Source organism: Myotis davidii, unplaced genomic scaffold (genome assembly GCF_000327345.1).
Source record: "Myotis davidii unplaced genomic scaffold, ASM32734v1 scaffold73, whole genome shotgun sequence".
Classification (NCBI taxonomy): Eukaryota; Metazoa; Chordata; class Mammalia; order Chiroptera; family Vespertilionidae; genus Myotis; species Myotis davidii.
Window position 1 is genome coordinate 6,736,538 of NW_006286675.1, and position 20,816 is coordinate 6,757,353.

At 37.5% G+C, this 20,816-nt stretch overlaps 1 protein-coding gene across 1 annotated transcript in view; it reads right to left on the reverse strand.

Annotated features, from left to right (window-relative positions):
- ATP1B3 (ATPase, Na+/K+ transporting, beta 3 polypeptide) overlaps positions 1-20,816 on the reverse strand; it is a 57,145-nt gene that overhangs the window by 18,589 nt on the left and 17,740 nt on the right. Inside the window, 1 exon segment of the mRNA XM_015560412.1 lies at positions 2,236-2,364. Within this exon segment, the coding sequence (XP_015415898.1) occupies positions 2,236-2,364 (129 nt within the window).

A 20,816-nucleotide genomic window follows, 5' to 3' on the forward strand; every position in this document is an offset into this window, starting at 1 on the left:
GTTGCAGTTGCTGAATAAGCTAAACTAGTACTTGTTATTCGAATCTTTATGCAGTGATACTTGTTCTAATAAGTTGTTTATTTTATTTCTTTTGTGCCCTAAATTCATGAAAGAAATGTCGAATAACTTGTTATATAACTGTAAATAATATAAAAAATATTAAAAATTAATGTTAAACAAATTTCTTTACACATTAGTTATTCTTTCACAATGCAGTCATTTTGACTGCTTTTGGGCAATATAGGTATATACTAAATTTAAGTCTTTCTAGTGTTAAACATATTTTACTGCTTATATTATTCATGCAATTATAAACAGAGTTTAATATTTCTGAAATAGATCAGATTGTATTCAATGGTAATTAACTTTAGCCAAAAAATAATAATTATCTTAGAATTAGTCTAGGTTTAAAGAAAACAGCTACAATGAGAGATGAGGGAAAATTTTAGCATGGAGCTCATCTGATACTCAGTCAAGTAAACTGAAAGGGTTAAGAGTTATTTATGATGTTTTAACAAATACCAGCTGCAAACAAAGGAAAAGCCATTAGAATAAATTGAAGAAAAAATAGTTGGGGAAATTGGTTCAGTTTGGCTGCTGACATGGCTCAGAATCCATGCAGTTAGAGAGGATCTAGATCTGGGCTCCTGTCTTGGCACTACTAACATGCTAACTGGGTAATTTTTTGTTGTGGTGGGTGGTCCTGTGCATTGTAGGATGTTTATTTAGCAACATGCCTGACCTCTACTCAAAGTGGGACCACTCTGATGTGACAAACAAAAATGTCTCCATACATTGACGAATGGCCCCTGGAGGGCAAATGCCTGCTGGAAGAGAACCACTGCTCCAACACAGAAACCTCCAGCTAGATCCCCACGTTCCCCAGCCTGCCTGCCATCCAGATCCCACTCCTCCATTAGAATCTTCCATCTCTACTGTCTCCACAAGTTGTTCACATTTTAGGGAAGATACATTGGGATTCTGGCACATTAATATTTTCTATAAAAATTGCCAGCACCTTGAAGACAAGCGCCATATCCAAGAAAGGCAGAGCCGGCATTCAAAGACTGTTTCAGCCCTTGCCAGGTAGCTCAGTTGGTTAGAGTGTTGTTCCGACACACCAAGGTTGCAGATTGGATCCCTGGTCATAGCACATACAAGGATCAACCAATGCCCTGCCCTGGCCAGTGTGGCTCAATTGTCTGGGCAACATCCCTTGCACTAAAAGGTTGCTGGTTGCAACATCCTGGTCAGGGCACATGCCTAGGTTATAGACTAGATTGCTGGTGGGGGTGTGCAGGAGGCAGCAGATCAATGTTTCTCCCTCTCCCTCTCCCTTCCTCTCTCTCCAAGAATCAAATTAAAAATTAAAAAAACAAACGAACAAAAAAAATGATGCCCAGCCAGTGTGAGCATCGACCCATGAACCAGGACTGGGTCCGATTCCCAGTGTCGGGCAGGAAGGAGGCAGCCAATCAATTATTCTCTCATTATTAATGCTTCTATCTCTCTTTCTCCCTCTTCCCTCCTCTCTGAAATCAATAAAATTTATATTTTTAAAAAGGATCAACCAATGAATGCATAAATAAGAGGAACAACAAACCATTCTTTCTCCCTCGCTTCTCTTTAAAATCAATCAAAAAAATAAAAGGAAGAAAAAGAGGGTTTAAAAATAACCAAAAAAAAACAGGAAGACAACATGATTTAAACAATGTTTCAGTTAAGATTTTTTCTGTACTGAAGTATCCTGGAGTTTTCCCCCCTCTTAAGATTATTAATAAAGTAGAATCATTTTGTTCTCCATTGATGTATCATTATTTAATATTTACCACTTCCACACTAAGCAATTAAAACCATGAAGCATGTATAAGACCAAGGCTCTGACCTGAGTTAGAGCCAAAATATATACTTTATAAGTAAATTAACTCAGGACGAAGTGCAACTGCCACACATATTCATAAAGGCCATTCATACCTATAATTACATCAGTCAAGTTTGGCTTCACTCTAATTCTCAATATTTATTTCTCCTTACTCTGGCAAAGGATGCAAAATTTATCAGCCCAGGTCTTTGTATCAGTATGTAAATATTAAAGGTCTTTGTATCCGTATGTAAATATTATACAACAAACAAAAATCAAACGTTCTCATTACCTAAGGCCAAGGTTAAACTATCTTATCTGCTATGTAAAACATTTGATAGAGATAAAAGCCACAACAAGTGCAAGTTCATTACCTGGACTAGAAATCTGGTCTCGATATTTTGGAACTTCATCATTCAGAGTCTGAAGCATAACCCACATTGTGAATGTGAAGAGTGCAGCCAGGAACCCATAAAAGACTAGGTAGAAGAGCAAGATCAAACCTGTAAAAGAAAATAAAACTTATGAAATTTTGGAGATACACACATAATTGTGTGCGCACGTGTCCAGGCTAAAAAACCAAGGCAAACACAGCAAAGTCAGGATTCCAGGCTTGCCATGCACTCAGCCAAAACGTCTCCATATTCAGAATATGAATTTGCCCAAGCAAGGAGTATTTCAGCAGGTAGCACCCACCCATTCTGTGACCCCCTCCTCTCCGCTAATACATCCAAGTACAAGTAGCTTCTACAGAGCATTCTCTAGTTCAAGGTCAGAGCTTTAAATTCCAGCACAAAGGGGAATGTTTCCCAAATTGGAACTTGATGCCCTCCAGAACAATAAAAGATGATTTTAGGTGGGACAAACCCAATCAGTACATGTTCCAGTAAGTGGCAAACAGAAAAGAATTAGTACATCAACCCATATTTCACACAATAATTATTTGCATAAATTTAAGTGTTGAAAAGTGATTTAAAAGAATAGCCAGGAAATGTGTAGGAAGGCAAATCATGAAGACGGTATCTCAATGAATGAAGTTTAGGAAACACTGGTTGAATGGAAGGCTCATGCAAAACTGAAGAGGACAAGGCCAGAAACAAGCACCCCAACCAATGAGACGTCACTACTCTACTGCTGAGCACAAGCAAGAGAAGGCAGATGCAAGGCTCCACATCAAGGGCTTAATCTTTTTCCCTTCACAATCTGAAAACACTATGATAGATCTATCCTAAACCAGTGATTTGTTTTGAGAACATCTAAAAATAATTATTTCTCTCAAATGTCTATATTTGAAGTTCTAACATCAGATGTGGTCACCATCAGAATTACATATTATAATATTAAAGTCACATTTATAAACATTTAAAAATTGATCAAAGAATATTGAACAAAGCCTCAGGTATAGCAATAGTGAAGAACACTTAATTCCACACAGTTGATTAACATCAGCTTTATTTCCCACTCTTAATAACCTACTTTTTTTCTCACTCTATTCTAGCAGAGGTGCTAGAGCAGGGGTTCCTAACCTGGAATCTATGGACTTCCTCACCCCCTCTCTCCAGCAAGGATTAACTTCAGTGCTTCTGAAGTCTTCTGTAATAACATATTTCTAAATACCCCCCCGCCCCACACCCAGCAGTTCTAAACATTCTTCTGATTCTCAAAAGACTCCATGACCTCAAAGCAGATTGTGGCAAAAGCTAGGTAACTTTTATTTCTGCAGGCCAGGAAACTGTCTCCCTTTCCCTCCCTTTTCAAGTAATGGTGAAATAGTTAACATACTTACATTTTAATTTAGATTAGCATTCCCCCATCCCACCCTGCCCCAATTACCAGGAGGCCAAAATAGGGAGCGAGAGGACAGAAGGAAGAAAGGAGAAGAACATGTCACCTTCAGACAGCATCACCTCCCTACCACATGCAGCAATCCTGTTGTAGAAAAAAAAAAGGGAAGACCAATATCAATGAAATGATCAGCGAAGTATAGAAGGAAAAGAAACACATGCAAAGCCCAAAGGCTAGTTTAAGACACAGAGGAGAGAAATGAGTCTCTCAGATCTAGATGTTTGTTGGAGCCACCGATAAAATCCTCCACATTGCAGTCCCGAGTGGACAAATATAGAAATTTAACAAGTGTGGGCTGTGCTTCAATAAAATCTCATACAAAAACAGACTGAGAATATAGTAGTTTGTCAACTAATGCAGTGGATATTTAAACTGGAGAAGTTCCAAACAAAAGTGATGAGTATAATTATTTAGCACCATTTTTAAGTCATCTCAAATATTTTTTTATCGTACCATTTTCAAAACTTGATTTTAAACTTCCAGGAAAAATACTGTAAATAAAATTTATAAACATGATTTTGAGAACATTCTATTCACCTATGAGTGGAATTGCTAGGTAATTATGTGTAGCCTTTTGAGTGCCAGACTGTTTTTCAGAGCAGCTGAACCATTTTACATTCCCACCAGCAGGGTTCCAATTTCTCCATAACCTCACCAACACTTCATACTGTCTGTTTATACAGCCATCCTAATGGGTGTGATCTGCATTTCTCCAATAGCAGATGATATTGAGTATCTTTTCATGATCTTATTGGCTATTTCTATCTTTTCTGAATAATTGTCTATTCAGATCTTTGGCCCATTTTTAATTTGGGTTGTTTGCTTACTTGAGTTCTAAGATTTCTTTACATATTATAGATACAAGCCTCTTGTCAGATATAGGATGTACAATTATTTTCTCCCTTTCTGTGGGTTGTGTTTCCACTTTCATGACAATGTCCTTTAAAGTCCAATTTATCCACTTATTCCTTGGTTGCTTGTGCTTTTGGTGTCACATCAAAGACACCATTGCCTAATTCAAAGTCACGAAGACTTGCACCTATGTTTTCTTAAAACTAATGAGCATGGCCCTAGCCGTTTTGGCTTAGTGGATAGAGAGCGTCGGCCTGTGGACTAAAGGGTCCCTGGTTCAATTCCAGTCAACAGCACATGCTTGGGTTGTGGCCCTATCCCCAGTAGGGGCGTGCAGAAGGCAGCCCATCAATGATTCTCTCTCATCATTGATGTTTCTATCTCCCTTCCCTTCCTCTCTGAAGTCAATAAAAATATAAACACACACACACACACCCCAGAAAAACTAATGAGCATGTATTATTTTAATAATATATACACACACATGCGCTCAAATTTTATATATTTACTAAAATAAAATGATGGCGGCATAAAAAGATTAAACAAGATTAAATAACCTGTCCAAGAGTAACCTACCAGTAAGAGAAACACCCAGACCACTGGCTCTCTATGTGGTATCTTACTTGGCCTGCTCTCCCTGGAATCCTCAGGTTGTTACATTTTTGTAATAAAAACTCCTATTCTCTGAAAAATGTATCTATTCTCTGAAAAATGTATCATTCAAGCAATCCGTGTTACTCAAGGTGATAGAGATTTGCATAGAATAAAATTGTTCCTTCCCTTCAAGAGTTCAGCTATCATATTGTGATAGACATGTAAACCAAGAATAACAGATAACAAGTGTTAGGAGGTAAAAAACCTCAGAAAGAATTAACTGTTCATAGTAAGGAAAGGGAGTTCATCAGGGAAGGCCTCCCAGGAATAAGCGCGCTGGCTCACCAAAGATGGAGAACAGGAGCTGTACACCTAATACAAAATAATATTGAATGTAAACTGTAATTTTAAAATTTTAATTGAATTCAATAAAAAATAAATGGAAAGCAATTATATGATTAAAAAATAAAGAAAGAAGAACAGAGGAAGCTCTGTATCAAAAGCTACATGACCAGATGACTCCACAGCAGGAGCAGCCAGGTGCGTAAACTGTGCTCCTTCCTCCAAACACACATGCTCTCTGGTGCCAAGCAACTAGGAATAGTAGCAGCAACATCTACTCTGAAGTGGGAGCAGGGAACAAAGGTCTTGGGCTTAAAAAGTGAGCAATGTCCTAGATCAAGTATGTCAAACTCGCAGCCCACAATGAATATTTTTGCAGCCCAGCCAATATAATGGCATGTAATAAACGTTTTAATAAAAATTTCGTAACTTCATTTTTACAATATCCTGTTATACATAATTATTAATAACCAGCTAAAACATTCGCTAATGACTGATTACTATAATCGTGCTGCATTCATTTCCCTTACATGCCTTACGCACAGGTGCACCATTTCTCTCCACTAATACTAGCAGCGAAAATGTCCCACACAGGGGACTGAGCCTGCAACCAAGGTATGTGCCCTTGGCTGGAATTGAACCTGAGACCCTTAGTCCGTAGGCTGAGACTCTGTATCCACTGAACCAAACAGGCTAGGACAAGAAAAAAATATTAATTTTTATTAAAATGTTCTATTATGTTAACAATTATTCATTTATTTCAGCCCTTTGTATCCAGCATGTCTCTATCGAAATAAACCTACGTTTCTATAAAAAGTGAAGCTTTTGGGTTTTTTTGCAGCCCACATTAACTTAAACCTTGTTTATTTGGCCCGTGTTAGTCTTTGAGTTTGACATGCTTGTCCTAGATGGATTGGTAAAACACCTAGGAGGACCACAGAACCAATAATTACAAAATATGTGAGGAAAAAAACTAACCCAGTGAAGTATCAAATTCAACAAGGAAAGTAACTAACACCTGAAAAAACTGGGTCATAACAGCAAATACAGCAGGGAGAGGAGAAGTGTAAATATAATGAAAATATAAACTAGATGGTGAAAGAATGGTATTTTAAAAATTAGTTTTCATATTTTGATTAAAATAAAAAACTTAGTAGATAAGCTGAGGAGCAAGTGAAAACTACCCTGCATGTTCACCAGATGCTAGGAATTTTAAAGACTGTTCGTACCAAGTGATGGCCCAGGCTGGGACAACAGAAATTCTCATACACTCCTGGTGGGGATGTACCAAAACAAAACACACACAAAGCTATTTTATAAAACACTCTGACAATTTTTCTGAAAGTGGGCAAACCATACCTATGATAAAATTCAGCCAATATATTCCTAGATGTTTGACCAAGAAAAATGAAAGCACATGTTCAGTATATACTCACAGATGCTTTATTTGTAATCACCAAAACCTGCCAACAACGCAACTGCACACACCAACAGATTAATACATTCTGCCTTATCCACAATGGAATACTATTCATAAACTACTTCTCAAAATTATGCTGAATGAAAGATGTCAGTCCACTCTCCCGAGTACACACACAATACATGATTCCATGCATTTAAAACTGGAGAAAGCACAAATCAAAGTGTTAAAAAGCAGATCTATTTTTGCCTGGAGACTGGGGGAGACACAAAGGGGCTAGAGGAAATCTGGGGGATATGAATATGTCAATTATCTTGATTAGAGTGAGTTTCATGAGCACAGTGTATGTATGTGCTTATATGTGAGTATATGACAAAATTCAAGTTGTACACTTTAAAGACCATATATCAATTACATGGAATAAATTTATTTTAGCTATGGGAAAAAACAAAAACTTGCAAGAGTTAATCTAGAGCAGTGGTTCTCAACCTCCTGGACCTTTAAATACAGTTCCTCGTGCTGTGACCCAACCATAAAATTATTTTCGTTGCTACTTCATAACTGTAATGTTGCTACTGTTATGAATCGTAACGTAAACATCTGATATGCAGGATGGTCTTAGGCGACCCCCTGTGAAAGGGTCATTTGACCGCCAAAGGGGTCTCGATCCACAGGTTGAGAACCACTGATCTAGAGAATTGACCAGACAAAGAAAAAAATCAGTGAGCTGAAGGATCAAGCCAAGGTATTCTACAACACTGGACAAAACAGCAGAGAGGGAATGTATGTATGGAAATTGTTGAGATGTGGGAGCCAGAACCAGAATATCAATAGGAATTCCACCAGAAAAGAGGAAAGGGAAGAATGCTCAAAAAAATAACAAATTTTGTATCTAGATTGGCAAAGATTAAAAAATACTGGAAAACATTCTGTATCTAGACACAAACCGGTGATATTTCAGGACACCAAAAATAAAGACAAAAATTCTTAAAGCTTCTAAAAAGATATAAAACAGCCCTGGCCAGCTTGGCTCAGTCGATAGAGCATCGGCCTGCAGATTGAAGGGTCCCAGGTTCGATTCCGGCCAGGGGCACATGCCTGGGTTGCGGGCTTGATCTCCAGTGGGGGGCGTGCAGGAGGCAGTCAGTCGATGATTCTCTCTCATCATTGATGTTTCTCTTTCTCTCTCCTTCTCCCTTCCTCTATGAAATCAATAAAGAAACATATATTTTTTAAAAAGATATAAAACAAGTTACCTAAGGCAGAGAAAGAGAATAGATATCAGATCTCACAAAGTAAAAATGAAACAATATGTTCCAAACTGAGGAAAAACGATTGTGAACTAAAATATCAATCTACCAAGAAAACAAAAGAACATTTCTATACATACAAGAACTCAGAATTACTACCCTCAAATCCTACATGAAAGAATCCTAGATAATAAAGAACTAATATGCTAATTAGACCAGGAGGTGGAACAACCTTCTGGCACCACCAGTGGGCAGGGGGCGGGGCTGTGAGGCAGGCGCGCTGCGAGGGCCTACTCTTTGACGAATTTTGTATATCAGGCCTCAAGTTGGCCATATAATACAAAAAACCCTAAGTGGGAAACAGTACCTCAAAATGATACATACCACTTGCTTAAATTTAAAGCACTCCGAGTTATGGAATTCTATAAATGTATGTATAAAGAGTGGTTTTTAATGGATCATAAATGTACAAAGTAAATTCATAGTGATTACCTTCTGAATAAGGGAGGGATTGGAATTTCTTTCCTAACCAGGTCTAAGGAATAATTTACATACAATAACTTTCATTGATTTCAACTGCACAACTCTAGTGAATGTTGACTGTTGTATAACCTGTGAAACCACCACTATACTAAAAATGCAGAACACTTCCATCACCTCCAAAAAATTCTGTGTTCTCCTTGGCAATCCCTATACCTCCGAGTCAGTCAATGATTTCTTTGTCACTATATTAGTTTGGATTTTACATCAAGTTAAAAATTTAAATTTGTTTATATTTAAAAACAAACTAAATTCCCCAAATAGTATAACAATAATTTAGTAGTCAAATAATAAAAACATTCTCAAAGTGGATTTAAAAGATTCCAGTAAATGCTATTTATAGAAAATCTAAAATTAAAACATAATGGTTGAAAATAAAATGGCTCAAAAATAAATGAAGATGTGGTATTTTTACTGTAAGCAAACTAGAATTTAAGTCAAAAAGCATTAGTAAGGCAAAGATATTGTGTATCAATAAAATGTAAATAAAAATCAAGACAGCATAATAGCCATGAACCTTCATGATGCTAAGTGCTTAAAATATATAAAAAAGAATCACAAAATTCAACACTATCATAAGTAGAGATTTTAACATACCTTTAAAAAAAAATCCTCACCTGAGAATGAATGAATGTGTGTGTGTGTATATATATATATATCTCCATCCCCAGAAGATGTATTTTCCCACTAATTTTTAGGGAGGCGGGGTGAGGAGAGAGGGAAAGAAAGAGAAAAATGGGTGTGAAAGAGACACATTGACTGGTGAACCCCTTCCCCACCCTTCACCTCCCCCCCCCACACACACACACTGCAACAGACCAGGGCTGGGGATTCTGGAGATTGAACCTTCAACCTAGGTCCTGGGCCAATGCTCTGGCCACAACAGCCCTAGAGCTTAACATACCTCTTAAAGATATCCACAAGGGAGCAAACAATACCAAAAGACCAATATTTTTTAAACACAACTAACAGTGTTCTAATATATGTAGAACATGATATCGATCAGAAAATTTATCAGAAACATTGTTTCAAATTGATCATAAACTACAAAAATGAAAACAAAAATTAAAAACTAAAGACACACTCACTAAATCCAAAGTAAATATAATTTAAAAAAATTTTTTTAAAAAATAAACTTCTAAATAATCCTTGGATTAAAAAGAACAAAACCTGAAATACTAAAAATTCAAAACAATAATGTAGTCAGAGCAGAACAAAAAGGAAAATCCATACTCTTACAGGCACTCATCAAAAAACAAGTAAGACTAATATAAAAGCCAGGATTTTAATTCAAGACTAAATACAAGGAAAGTGAGCGATTTAAGATAAAAGCACCATTTAATACAAACAAATGCAAAAAAAATCAATTTTCAAAAAAATAGACTCTTTTCTACACATAAACCATCCTTCCTGTATGTTTCATAAGTTACTTAAGTGGTTTTTAAAATATGTATATTTTTATTGATTTCAGAGAGGAAGAAGAGGGGGAGAGAGGAAGAAACATTAATTGAGTGCCTCCTGCATTCGCCTCACTAGACAACAAACCTGCAACATGGGCATGGCCTCCTGGTTCATAGACTGAGGCTCAACCACTGAGCAACTTCGGTGGGGCACCTAGTTAGCATTATGCAAACACCAAAAGTGGACAGCACTCACACAAACCACACATTTATTCCAAACACTTACATAGAGCAATTAACGACACAGGGCTGGAGATACAGATCAATAAAATATAATATCCAGGAAGGAATCCATGTAAAATGAATATTTGCATGTAACAAAGCTGGCATATCATTATCAGTAAGGAAATATTTTGGAGTAAGTGATTAGGAAAAGCCTATAAAAAATTGTTAAAATTTGTGATGTTTATTTAAAACAAGAATTTTAAAAATAAACAAATTAAGAGACAAATAGAGCAAAAAGATGAGTGACTGAAAAAAAAAAGGAAACTGAGTAAACATAAAAATATGCTAAGTTGAATTTTTAGAGAAATTGGAAATTAAATGAACCAGATACATACCAGCATCCCATAAAACTGGCAAAATTTTTAAAGAGTGATGATGTCCAAAGCTCAGAAAGTTGAAGGGAAACAGGTTTTTTATCTGCTGCTTGTGGGAGTATAAACTAGTACACTTTTTTAGAGATAGTCTAAAAAATCTAAATGTTCATCACAAAGAAACATACATGTATTTTGGATATATATTATGTATGTACATATATATATGTGTGTATACACACACACACACAGATATCTACAATGTGGAATATTATGCAATGATTCAAAGGAATAAGATAAATCTATGTTTATTGACATGGAAATATGGCCAACACATAGTAAGTGGAAAAAAACAAAGAGCAAATTCTAGAAGATACATTTTTCCTATTACTCATGTAAACATGGAAAAGAAAACTATTCTTACATATTCTACACACACAGATATACATATATAAATACATTGAAAAAGGACTGGTAGGAAAATTGATAAACAATCATCTTCAGAAGAGTCCACGATTGGGGGAAGGAAATCAAGAGAAACACAAATGTATTCATGTTTTCCTTTTTCTCCAAGATTCAGTTAGGAATATTTACAAATATTCATAAGAGTTGAACAAAATGTAAAGACCCATAACCCACCTAGCTTCTCCAGTTTAACACTCTTATTATACATATTCACCATTTATCTAATTTTTTTATGCATTTTAAGTTGCAGATGTCAGTAGACTTCACCCCTAAACACTTTAGCACGCATATTAACTAAAATTGAGAGAGAAAAATTACATTAGTGAAACATACAATTCTCTAATGTACCAATAGGCGGCTTCTGACAAATGCATTCACTTATGGTTCAACCCCCTCCCAGTCAATCCCCGTGCCTTAAATGCAAACACCAATTTGGGTTTTTTTTCCATCATAGGTGTTACTTGTTTTAGAATTTCACAAGTGAAATCATATAGTATGTATTCTCTTTGGTAAAGCTTTTTTAAACTAAGTCGTCCAGGTTTTGTGTTATCTGTAGTTAGTTCCTTTTTACTGTTGAGTACTATTCTATTGTGTGGACATACCAGTTTGTCCATTCTTCTGCTGATTCAGGACACTTGGGCTGTTTCCAGTTTGGAGCTACTATGAATAATCCTATACAAATATTTTAGTGGATGTATGTTTTCATTTCTCTTGAGTAGACACACGTAGTAGAGTTGCTGGGTCATGGAATAGAGGCATATTTACTTTTGTATGAAACTGCCAGACCTCTATCCAAAGTGGATATAGCAAGTATTATATTTTAGAAAGTATTACAGTTAATTAACAGTGGTTACCAAGGGTAGAAGCTGAGGATGACAACAGACTTACTGATTATCCACACCTGTATTGTAAAAATCCAAACAACGGTATTACTTTTGTTATATGAAAAGAACAAAGCCAAGAGTCCACATTCCACATAAGACCAGTTCAGGCTTCTGAGGTCAGTCCAGACCACTCTTAAGTTCTAAAGCAGAGGTCAGGAAACCATGACTGCTGCTTGTTTTTGTAAATAAAATATTGAGAAACAGCTAGGCTATTCGTTTATATATTGCCTGTGGCTACATTACAGCTACAATAGCAGAGCTGAGCAGCTGCCACAGACACCATGTGGCTGGCAAAGCCTAAAATATTATGTCCTTAAAAGAAAAAGTTTGTCATCTCTTGTTCTAAAGCATTTACATAAGTTTTGTTTTTCATTTCAAAGTGACATTTGAAACTGTCTCATGCAACTTTTCTCTTATAGAGGAAGCTAAGACCCAAAGATTTTAAATGAGTTATCTAAGCTAAGATGGAGATGTGGAACTAACATTTAGGTCTATCTTCTGAGTCCTAATCAGATCATCTTCTTAGTATTTTGTGTACTTCTCTAAGATTCATAAGTAAAAAATGTATTTATACCAATAGGCTCACTTTTACTATGAAGCTCTATCTGGAAATTTCTAAATGAATTAGAAGTTTAGTAGGACAGACTCATTGTGAGCTAAGGGGAATTATGCCTTCATGTACATGTATGTATACAAATAAGACTTTCAGTGTGCAGCTATACCAATTGACCCGCAATACTCCCAACTTTAGCCCAAGCAATAGGTGAATCACAAGCTGAAACTAATTAAATGACAATTTGCTCATTAAAAAAATAGTAAAGGGGAGCATTTGAAATTGTGCTCCTCAGCATATATCATCAGTTTGGCCCAAATAAATGCATAAAAATTCTCTTAAAAAATAAAAATAAGGGTGTACTATGTGCTAATTATTGTAGGGATATAAAATGCAGATGTATATCATACTGTGAGAACAACCAGTTAGTAGGAGCAATCCTATCTAATAAATATGCTAATTAACCCCCATGCCATCGCAAAGATGGCGGCACCCACAGCCAATAAGGAAGGAATATGCTAATTAACTGCCACACCCTCAAAGATGGCGATGCCCACAGCCACAAAATGGCAGCGCCCAGTCCCCTCAGCCCCCCAGGGCAGGCCTGAGGTGCAGGCAAGCCTCGATGGCAGCTGCCAAGGTGTGATGGGGCGTCGCCTTCCCCTGATCGCTGGGTCACCTCCTGCCTGAGAGCTCCTGGACTTTAGAGGGGGCAGACTGGGCTGAGGTCCCCCACTCCCTTCAATTCATGAATTTTCATGCACCGGGCCTCTAGTATAAGTAAATAAATAAATATAGATATAAGCAACTTTAACCCAGGATACAAACTTTTAGGTTCCATGTGAGATAAATATGACATTATTTTCATCTGGGGATCATCAGAGACAGCTTAGGGCATGGCTACCACTCAAGCTAGGTCTGAGTAGGGAAAAATCTGTGATGCAGAGAATGGCCTGGGAGAGGGAATGAGTAGGGTATTCCAGACCAAGGGTCTTCATCTACACCCATTTGAGTAGAACATGTGGTGAATGGGAAATAAGGTGGGAAATGACAGGTTATAAGGCTGGAAATTGAGTTTTAAGACAGCCTGGAATGCCAGGCTGTCTGGAACTTATTTAAACCTTCTGAAAGCAGAAGGGATCCATAGTTTTGGGATACAGGAAATAGCATAATCAAAGCTGCAGCCTTAGAAATAATCTGATAGCACTGGTTTAGGTCACAATGACTACAACTGATTCCTTGGATCTTTTGGGGATGCAAATGGGTTAAGAGCCAACCTTCCTAGAGTCAACAACATTATTACTTTTTAAAAAGCTGGAAAGGCATTTGTCTATGTTAACTTGGAACTTTTAAAAAGTTACAAAAGCTCTTTATCTGGTGCTTTAAGATTTTTAATCAGAGAATTTATAAGAAAAGGCACGACCAGATCTTGATAAAGGGGCAGAGTTTGGTGGGAGTCTTAAAAGCTAAGAAATTTCTAACAGGTGGTTACTAATATGAAGCTAGAAAATGATCACTCAGGTTTATGGGATATGCACAAAGCGACTGGAATCTGAGAGATGTTAAACCAAGAAGTAAAATCTGTGAGTGATCTTTGGAGTTGTTTTATGGGATTGCAAGGAAAGACCAAGAAGAGAAAACAAGGCCAAAGACAACACTTGGGAAATATATATTTAGGAAACAGAAGAAGAGCAAACAGGAAGGAATCAGGAAAGAAATGTGTAGAAAAGTATGGAGTTGGTTAAGGGTATATATACAAAGGGCCACATTTTATGTGCCAGTTGCTGGCCAAAGAAAAGTACCTTATGCTTTGGACAAGGGTCAGTTACAAAGTCATACCTTACCATGGCACCAGCAAAATACTACAATTTAGTAAGGGTCATAGATAAGCGCCAACTCCACAAATGACTCAATAACAAGGTGAGAGATATGTGGGAGGCTAAGTTAGAGAATTCTTTTCAGAAATATTAGTAATAGCTGAGTCTCTCCTGCAAGAGAGAAAACGATTCTATTAATTACGCCCTCATTAAGTTTGACAGCGAGTAAGCTTGAAAAAAAAAAGGCAATAAAGCAGGAGCTGGGAGACCCAAATAATAACCCTGGTTCTGTTACCCTAATCAGATGCAGGACCCAGGTCACAAGCTCAGCTAAGTCTCCAACAAGAAAGTTAAGTGGAAGCTTCTTCAGAACAAAAGAGAGAAAATGATTCTATTAATTACGCCCTCATTAAGTTTGAGAGCGAGTAAGCTTGAAAAAAAAAAAGCAATAAAGCAGGAGCTGGGAGACCCAAATAATAACCCTGGTTCTGTTACCCTAATCAGATGCAGGACCCAGGTCACAAGCTCAGCTAAGTCTCCAACAAGAAAGTTAAGTGGAAGCTTCTTCAGAACACTGAGCTTCTATGAAAACCATCAGTGCTATAGCAAAAAAAAAAAAAAAGGAGGGGGGATGTGCAAACCTTGGGGGAAGTGTTATACTATGATACACCAACACCACCCAGGACATTAAAAACATGTTGCAGAAGACTAATTAACATGGGAACATTTCACAATAGTGTTCATTCATTCAATAGGTTTTTATTACATTCCTAAATGCCAGGCAACAGGCTAGGTATTAGGGAATCAAGATGAGTAAGACATGAATAGCAGTTTATATATAGTCTAGTAAATGGGAAACAAGTCATAAATGCTATAATAGAAAGTGGTGGTATGGGAGCACTTGATCCAGTCTTAAGGCAAAGAGGGTTTCAAAATGTTTTCCAGAGATCAGGCTATCTAAGCTGATGCCTGAGTAGCCATACCGAGGTGAAGGAAAGAGGCTCAGGAGCTAGGAACCCATAGTTTCCTAGAAGAGAATTATGTGGAATGGTAAAGATGACAGGAGAGGAATAAGCCAGAGAGATTATAAAGAGAGCCTCTGAAGACAAGGGAGATTTACATGAAGAGGTGCTATGAAATGAAACATCCAACTAAAGATTTCTAACAGTTGGGAATCTTAATATTGGTTATAATAATATAAAAAAGCATATGGACTAGAGATGCAAATTTGGGAGTCCTAACACAGAGATAATACATAAATTCCAGCAGAAATGTGGACATTGTCCACAGAGGTGATAAAGAGGGCCAAGGATACCCCCACCACATCAACCTCTAAAAAGGGGACAGAGGAATAAAAACATTACCCTTAAACATTAAGTGATGGAACTAGGCATCTAATTGTTTATTTAAAATGTTTATGTATTATATGTTTAAAAATTTTAATTTGCATGTAGGAAAAAAACTATTAAAATGTTAACAGTGACTATTCTAAGTGGTTAAAGACTACAGGTGATTTTATTTCAACACAATAAATGCATAATTCGAATATAATATAAATATATCTTTCAAAGTTAAATGGATTTGCCTTCCTCCTATTACACAATCAAGTAATAAATGACTCGTTCCTAGTCATTTATAATGATCAAGCAAGGACAAGATAGGAGGGTTTTTAAAGTTCTTTTATTATAGCTAACTTAATTCTAGAGATATAAATTCAAATTTCAACTGCAAAGAAAATCAAATTATTTCAGGGGTTGGGAAATTGCTCTTTAATAACAGTAAAGCACATATAATAGTAATTGCAATGGTGTCTGGAACGCAACACATAAACTTATCCCTTCCCCCCCTAGCCACTACCGGTCCAGAAAGTACTGTTTCCTGCTGGGTGATGGCTTAGCATGCCTCTGCTGCTACCTCTGCCACACCCACCAATGACCTTCATTTATAGGCTGCACACAGGGTAAGGCAAGTTCTATTACTTTCCTAATGGTGCACAGTACTGTAAAGTTTAATATGTCACACTCCACCGGACAAAGAACAATACCATACAAATCTATGTGATCCGGGAAAATAAACACACTCGCCTCTGGGGACCTCTATAGTCAGACACCCAAGGTGAGAAGGTGCCTGATACCCAAAGCAGAGCATTTACTGAGGCATGACCCATAATGGGAGCAGTTGGCTGAGAAAATGCTACTTCATTGCTCTAAAATCATGAAAGAGAAGGCACATGAGCAAACTATAGGTGTTAAATAGTTTGGGTCCAGAATCCTGATTCTGCTTGTACATCAGTAACTCAAGTTTTAACTTAATCCCATATAATAAAGAGCTAATATGCTAATTAGACCAAACAGCAGAACGACCATCTTCTGAGCGACATTCCTGATGAAGCCGGGCTGGGAGGGCCAAGGCAACCAGGGCTTCGATGGCTGAGCCCCTTGCACAAATTTTACACATTGTGCCTCTAGTAGTAATATAAAGCATCTATTAACAGATGATCTAAAGCTAATGAATTCCAAATAAGCCCACAAGCAGATGTCATTAGATGAGGTCATGTAATGTCATAGTTTTTCTAGCCTTGGAGAGCCTCTGAAGGCCCAAGGATTCTGTCACTAACTCAGTGAATTTTGACAAGTCAGATCTGTGGGTTCAATTTTCTCACTTACGAAATGATGGTACAGGGCTAGGTTAGTAGTTTTCAAGCTTTTCTGACTGAGCCACAATAAGAAATACATTTTACATTGGGGTATCTATATATACAAAATACAGAAAAGTTTCATTAAGCAGCATCTTTCCATAGACTCAACTTAGGTAGAATAAACTTTGGTATTTTTACCATTCTATTTTTTAAAAATGCTAATTGCAACACATGGTCCATTACCTACAGTTTAAATAACACCGAGTAAGTTCTAGGCCAGCTGTGGGCAAACTACGGCCCGCGGGCCGGATCCTGCCCGTTTGAAATGAATAAAACTAAAAAAAAAAAGAGACCGTACCCTTTTATGTAACGATGTTTACTTTGAATTTATATTAGTTCACAAACACTCCATCCATGCTTTTGTTCCGGCCCTCCGGTCCAGTTTAAGAACCCATTGTGGCCCTCGAGTCAAAAAGTTTGCCCACCCCTGTTCTAGGCTCTCTTTCACTATTTTCATTCTAATTGTATTTAATGCACTTAGGCTTAATATTAGCAACATCAGCCACAAAGGGTTAAATTTTCTTTGTCCTGTTTTCATAAAATAAAAAGTAGCACCTAAACAAACAAAAAAGGGAAAATAAAAGTGGCATCTATTTATTTCTGACGTGCCCTTACTCTTCTGCCTAAGAAACCAGCACTACGGCGTTCCCACCACGAAGGGCTGTTTTCTGACCATTGTGTGTTTTTCATGGGGGGGCGCCCATACCTTTGTACAAATGTGTAGATTACACTTTCCACGGCTTCAGCTTGTGAATAAAAGATGCATCGATTGTTAAAAAACAACAAAAAACCCAGCTCTAAGCATACTTTGATCACCCACAAAGTGTGCTTTAGGAGGCTGTTGTATCAAATAAAGTGATTATAAGTATTTAAGCATTTTAAATTGCTGTAACGGACCTAGCCAGTTTGGCTCAGTGGAGATATCGTTGGCCTGCAGACAGAAAAGTCCCAGGTTCGATTCCAGTCAATGGCACATGCCTGGGCTGTGGGCTCAAACCCCAGTAGGGGGCGTGCAGGAGGCAGCCAATCAATGAGTCTCTCTCATTATTGATGTTTTTGATCTCTCCCTTACTCTCTGAAATCAATAAAAATATATTTTAAAAATAAATAAATTGCTGTAACCAAGTATAAGGTATAAGTCAGGTATTCAAGTGGTTATTCAAAATCCTCACATCAAACACTTAAATAAAGCTATGTGATGTAACAACATGCAGTATTTTCACTGTATCTCAACTGTCAATGGCAAGCATGCGTGCTTTTAATATATCTAATGAACTTAAGAGAGGAACCTCAGATTACAAGACAAATGCACTGAAGACTGCAATATAAAAAGTAAAATCAGGGGGCATCTTAAATGAATGTCTTTATAAAATCCCTGGGGGTAGAAAAGAGGCCTTTCTTTACACAGCAGTAGACCCAACAACTTTACCAATATCAAAAAAAGATATTACCACCCCATCACCAGTTACATTAAATTCAAGAGCAACTAGAAAAAATTTTGCACAAATGAGTTTTTTCCTTAAATAGTTTAACACGTTTTCAAAATGCAAAAGTTACATATATTATACTTGGCCTAGAAATTCTACCAATAGAAATATCTCAAGGAAATAAGTTTGTTCACATGTACACACAAAGATAAAGGGAATAGGAGGAAGGACCAGTACATACACTAATGCACTAGTTTAAATTTTTAGAAAATCAGGAGTCACTTATTTTCCCCTGGGTATCTCCTATGCATACATGATGTATACATATTAATAAACCTATTAAAAAATCACAATACATCTAACTATACCAGGGGTGGGGAATGCCTGCCCCAAGAGCCGTTGTAAGGCCCATGAAATCATTTGGTCTAGCCCTGCCAAGGCATTAGGGGTGAGTTAATTAAATGTTTGACCAAATACAGAAGGCTAGTTTTTAAGTTGATAACTTTGTATGGCCCTCAAATGCTGTTATAAATACCCAGATGGCCCTTGGCAGAAAAAAGGTTCCCCACTCCTGAACTATACAATAGAACACTAGCTGGCTATTAAAAATGGTGATAAAGACCTTTATTAACATGGGAAGATGACCACAATATACTCAAAAGATTATAAAACACTGTACGGTGTTTTTTCATTAAAAAAAAGTTACAAGCATTTCTCAACTCTGCCCAGTTACACACCTAAATACTAATAATGGGCATCTCTGGGGTGATGAGATCAGCTAGCTCACACAATGCCTCTCTGGAAATTAGAACAACATACCTCCTTTCTCCAGGCCGACCCCATGCTCCAGGGTACACAGCCTGGGGAGCTGAGTGTAGACTTCAGCCTCCACACACCACTCCCCTTGGAGGGAGCCCTTAGATTGAGATAACTGGTAATATGGATAATTTTCATCTATTTATGCCATTCTGCACTGGCATACTATTACTACAATCAACAGAAATTTGCTGTTTGTTGACCAACATAACACTTTAGTTTCAATTCTGAAAAAAGGTCATGCCCTCATCCTGCTAAAACTAATCCCAACTAGACTTGTACGGCCCTACCACTGCTCTTACAGAATGCCCTATCTTTTGATAATTTGTTCATGTTATCTATTTAAGTGCACATACAAATAACTCTCTACCCAGTATCATATAATACAAAGGTTAGATATAAGGAGAAAAGTCATGCTAATACAAAGTGAAGATCCTTATCACTGGAAATGGGAAGGCGATGAGGAAAGGAGGAAGTTCATCTACAAAAACGAATCCCTCTCAAAAATTCCTTCAGCAAAAGTTACTAGACTCTAGAAACAGTAATTGTTCACTTCCCCACCCCCATTGAACATCTAGATGCAAGATATATTTCCTCAAAACACTACTGGGTTCCCAAAAGACAGCCATTTAAATAAAAATTGTGAGCGATTACCATGCAGTTAGGCAAGGCATCTGTAAAATAATACAACCGCTGGACTGGGATCAGAGGAGAACTGGGTTCTTTTCCTGGCTCCGTGGAGTATGTAATTTTACTAGTACACAAAGAAAATCACAACCTCTCCAGATCTCTTTTTTTCCCTTCTCTAACGTGGGGGTTGGGCTAAAAAAAAACCCTCCAAGGTCCCTCTCGGCTGGTGATAGGACCTAAGCCACCTTCCCATCCACTCCGCAGGCGCCGGATTGCGGTCAGCAGCAAGTTTATTTTCTAAGCCCATGCCTAACTGACTCTCTCCAAGATTCTCTTAAAAATGGGCCCAAATAGTTCTCAACTATTAGAAATTTAGTCTCACTCAGAAAAAATAAAAAAGATGTCAAGACCCACTGACAAAATATTTTTCAAAAGGCCCACAAAGAGTAAAATTCGTTTACTGGATTCATTTTTCGAAAAAGGAAAAAAAGAGAGGCACCCTACAGCAGCACGACCCTGGTGAATGGTTTAAATATTTCTTTTAAAACAAAGAACTCCGGCATAGAAAAAATGCTAACATACACAACCATCACACGTTTCAGAGGCACAGAAAAACATTGTGCCGTTCAGAAGGGATGTACTTCCCCCACCCCCAAGAAACAGTTTTTCTAAGAAAAAACAAACCCCAAAACAAGTAATTAAAAAGGAGTGAGTGTCTTCACAGCCCAAACTCAAGTGCATTTCCGGGGACGATGCACTTGTGCGATGAACTCACTCACCGCGGCGTCCGTGCAACCCACACGCCGGGCACCCGCTCGCTCGCACG